The sequence below is a fragment of the Mytilus californianus genome, unplaced genomic scaffold, assembly GCF_021869535.1.
Source record: "Mytilus californianus isolate M0D057914Y unplaced genomic scaffold, xbMytCali1.0.p SCAF_10, whole genome shotgun sequence".
In the NCBI taxonomy this organism is placed as follows: Eukaryota; Metazoa; Mollusca; class Bivalvia; order Mytilida; family Mytilidae; genus Mytilus; species Mytilus californianus.
Window position 1 is genome coordinate 12,777,494 of NW_026262582.1, and position 2,643 is coordinate 12,780,136.

General features: G+C 33.3%; 1 protein-coding gene across 1 annotated transcript; it reads right to left on the bottom strand.

Annotated features, from left to right (window-relative positions):
* Positions 1-394: 394 nt before the first annotated feature.
* Positions 395-2,173, bottom strand: LOC127718681 (toll-like receptor 4). The gene has a single exon (XM_052224735.1). The coding sequence runs from the start codon at positions 2,171-2,173 to the stop codon at positions 857-859; it is 1,317 nt and encodes a 438-aa protein (XP_052080695.1). The 3' UTR covers positions 395-856.
* Between the last annotated feature and the right edge of the window lie 470 nt (positions 2,174-2,643).

The window sequence follows — 2,643 nt, forward strand, 5'->3', positions numbered from 1 at the left end:
TCGCCAATATATAATTTAATATTTCCATTACAGCAATTCTTTATAATAGGGTGTCCAGTCAACGATTTGACCGATATGGGGTTAACTGAATAACACACTGCTGTATTTTTTTCATTGGAAAGAGGAGAACAAACCGCATCGAATTATCAAAGTCGTCGTTGTGTACCGTAGTCACGGGTGTCTTAAGTTTGGGTCAAATCTAAAATTTTAGGGAAAATGCAGAGTAACATTTAGACAGCTGCTTGCCGCTCCTTTATACATTCGTTACGTATACCGCCCATTTCTTCAAATATAAAGAATAACAGTATAATTTATCGAAAGTCGTTCTTCAACTGAGTTGGGAAAAAAATAAGCAAAAATTCAAATTTTTCAAACAACAAGCCACCGTATCACAATAACTATGATGTCTATGTACTCTGAATTATTCATACACATCTATTTCAATTGTCCTTTGTATCCGGTCATTGCGGGATATTGGTTTAGAATATACTACATATTAAGGGTAATGATTTTTGCAAAACTAATATAGCGTGTCTGTTGTACCATTGTAGTTGTTGCCTCCCTTTAAACCAAAATTTTTTTACCTTCACCTGTTTTATGTAGTTCGGATAAAAAAGAAAAGATTTTTAAAATATGAAAATGTACACAATAAATAATGTAAGACAAAAAACTATCATACAAGTAATGAATAATTCAATGGTGTTATATATTCAGGCAATGCTTAAGAACTTAAATCAACCTACTACATTGTTTTTGTTTAGATGCATTGTGGTGTAATAGAACAGAAAGTACACATACCACACACAATTAAATTTCAAACAAAGTTGAAATGTCAAGCTTAAGTAATCTTTCTTGATTATTCCGATGATCCTAAAGATTCCGCTATTTTCTTCCAAAAGACAACATTCCCTTGTTCATCATTTGGGTACTCGATGTACGATTGCTTCTGAACTAACTCCAGAATGACTAACGGTAGATCTTTCGGACGCAGTTGTTCATAGAATACCAGAAACAGAATGTTTTGACCATCCCTGGAATATATACTCTCCATTCTTGCCATGTTAAATTCAAACATGCAATAATAAGAATCAAGAAATGATTTCGTTACAATGCATATAGTGAACCTACTTTGGTGAATTCCGTTGGTAATATTTTGTGTAATTTCTTCTCCTGGAACGAAGTCCCGCTGATGTACACAGAGTTTCATGCTTTCTTCACGTTCCAAGTGTGGTATAACTTCATTCACTACGAAGTCTGTTTCGTCATTTGCATATGATATGAACGCATCGTATTTGTAATTAGTACTAGATTGAATATTTTGGAATACCTTGTACTTATGTCTTGTCATATAATACAGATAGCGTAGCCTCCATCGAAACCTGTACAGCAATCCAGCAGAAAGAAAAAGACAAGCTATAATTATCCCCACAGCTATACAAATGATTAACGTGGTATACGAGCTGCATTCCTTTTCAAGTTGTTTTACAATTGCATTTACATTTGTCAATTGAACTACATTATTGTTATCAAACAGGCACGTGTATCTATCCGTGTGTAAAAACAAATCTAAATTTGCGTCCATCCATTGTAAGAATTTCAGGTTTTGACAGCTACATTTCAATAAATTATTTGATAGATCTATTCTCAACTTGGATGTTTTGGAGAGTTTGTGTAAAGTCTTCATAGATGTTTGTGAAGATATTCCACTGATGTTGTTATATGATAAATCCAATTTTTTTAAACTAACGAGATGAGAAAGATCGAAAGTAACATCCGTTAACCTGTTTTGGCTCAAATCTATTTTTACTGCATGAACATGTCCGTGAAATATGGCAAAAGATAAATCCTGAATAAGATTGAGGGATAAATCAACTTCTTTGAGTTCGGTCTTACTGGAGTTAGTATATCTTTCCGTTGAAAGGTATGCACCTAATGTGTTATTCCTTAAGTCCAATATCGACAAGTTAGGCATTCCAAAATAGAACTTCGACAGTTTATTATTTGAAAAATCGCATGCTTTCAATGTGGGAGGCAACATGAAATACTTATCGTTACCAACAGCTTCTACAAAACTGTTACTGTTTACATAAATTTCCTTTATTTTTGTTGCATTTAAATCAAACGCAAAGTATTGTGGCACAAATACATAAACTGAAGGAAAGGCATTCGTCATTTTTAAGACCTGAAGTTTTTCATTGAAATACAAATCGGACATCAAACTGGACAGGCACTTATCAGTTAAATCGTTTTGTGAAATGTCTAGATATTTGAGCTTTCTTCCATTTCGCAATGTCCAACGATCATATGATTGCGTGTAACAGTTATGCATATCAAGATACTCAAGATTGGGAAGATTAAAAAACGTTATATTGGTTACATAAGGCAAACGACAAAGGCCTATTTCCAAACTTTTAAGATGCGTCAATGATCTATATAGGTCTGGAAATTTAAACAATTTAATAATTGTAGATGGCTGTATTGCATCTACTTCTATACTCTCTAATCGAACTAGGGATGATAGTAAATCGCTTGGAAAAGTTGGAAATTGGAAACTTTGTTCGACCAAATTATTGTACGCTACATTCAAACTTTTTAACGAAACCAATGGCTTGAAAATATTATTTGGTATTGCGAAACTGTAGT

What these genes read in the sequence shown, in the direction of transcription:
- LOC127718681 (XM_052224735.1), bottom strand. Translation starts at nt 2,173, where the DNA reads ATGACGAATGCCTTTCCTTCAGTTTATGTATTTGTGCCACAATACTTT.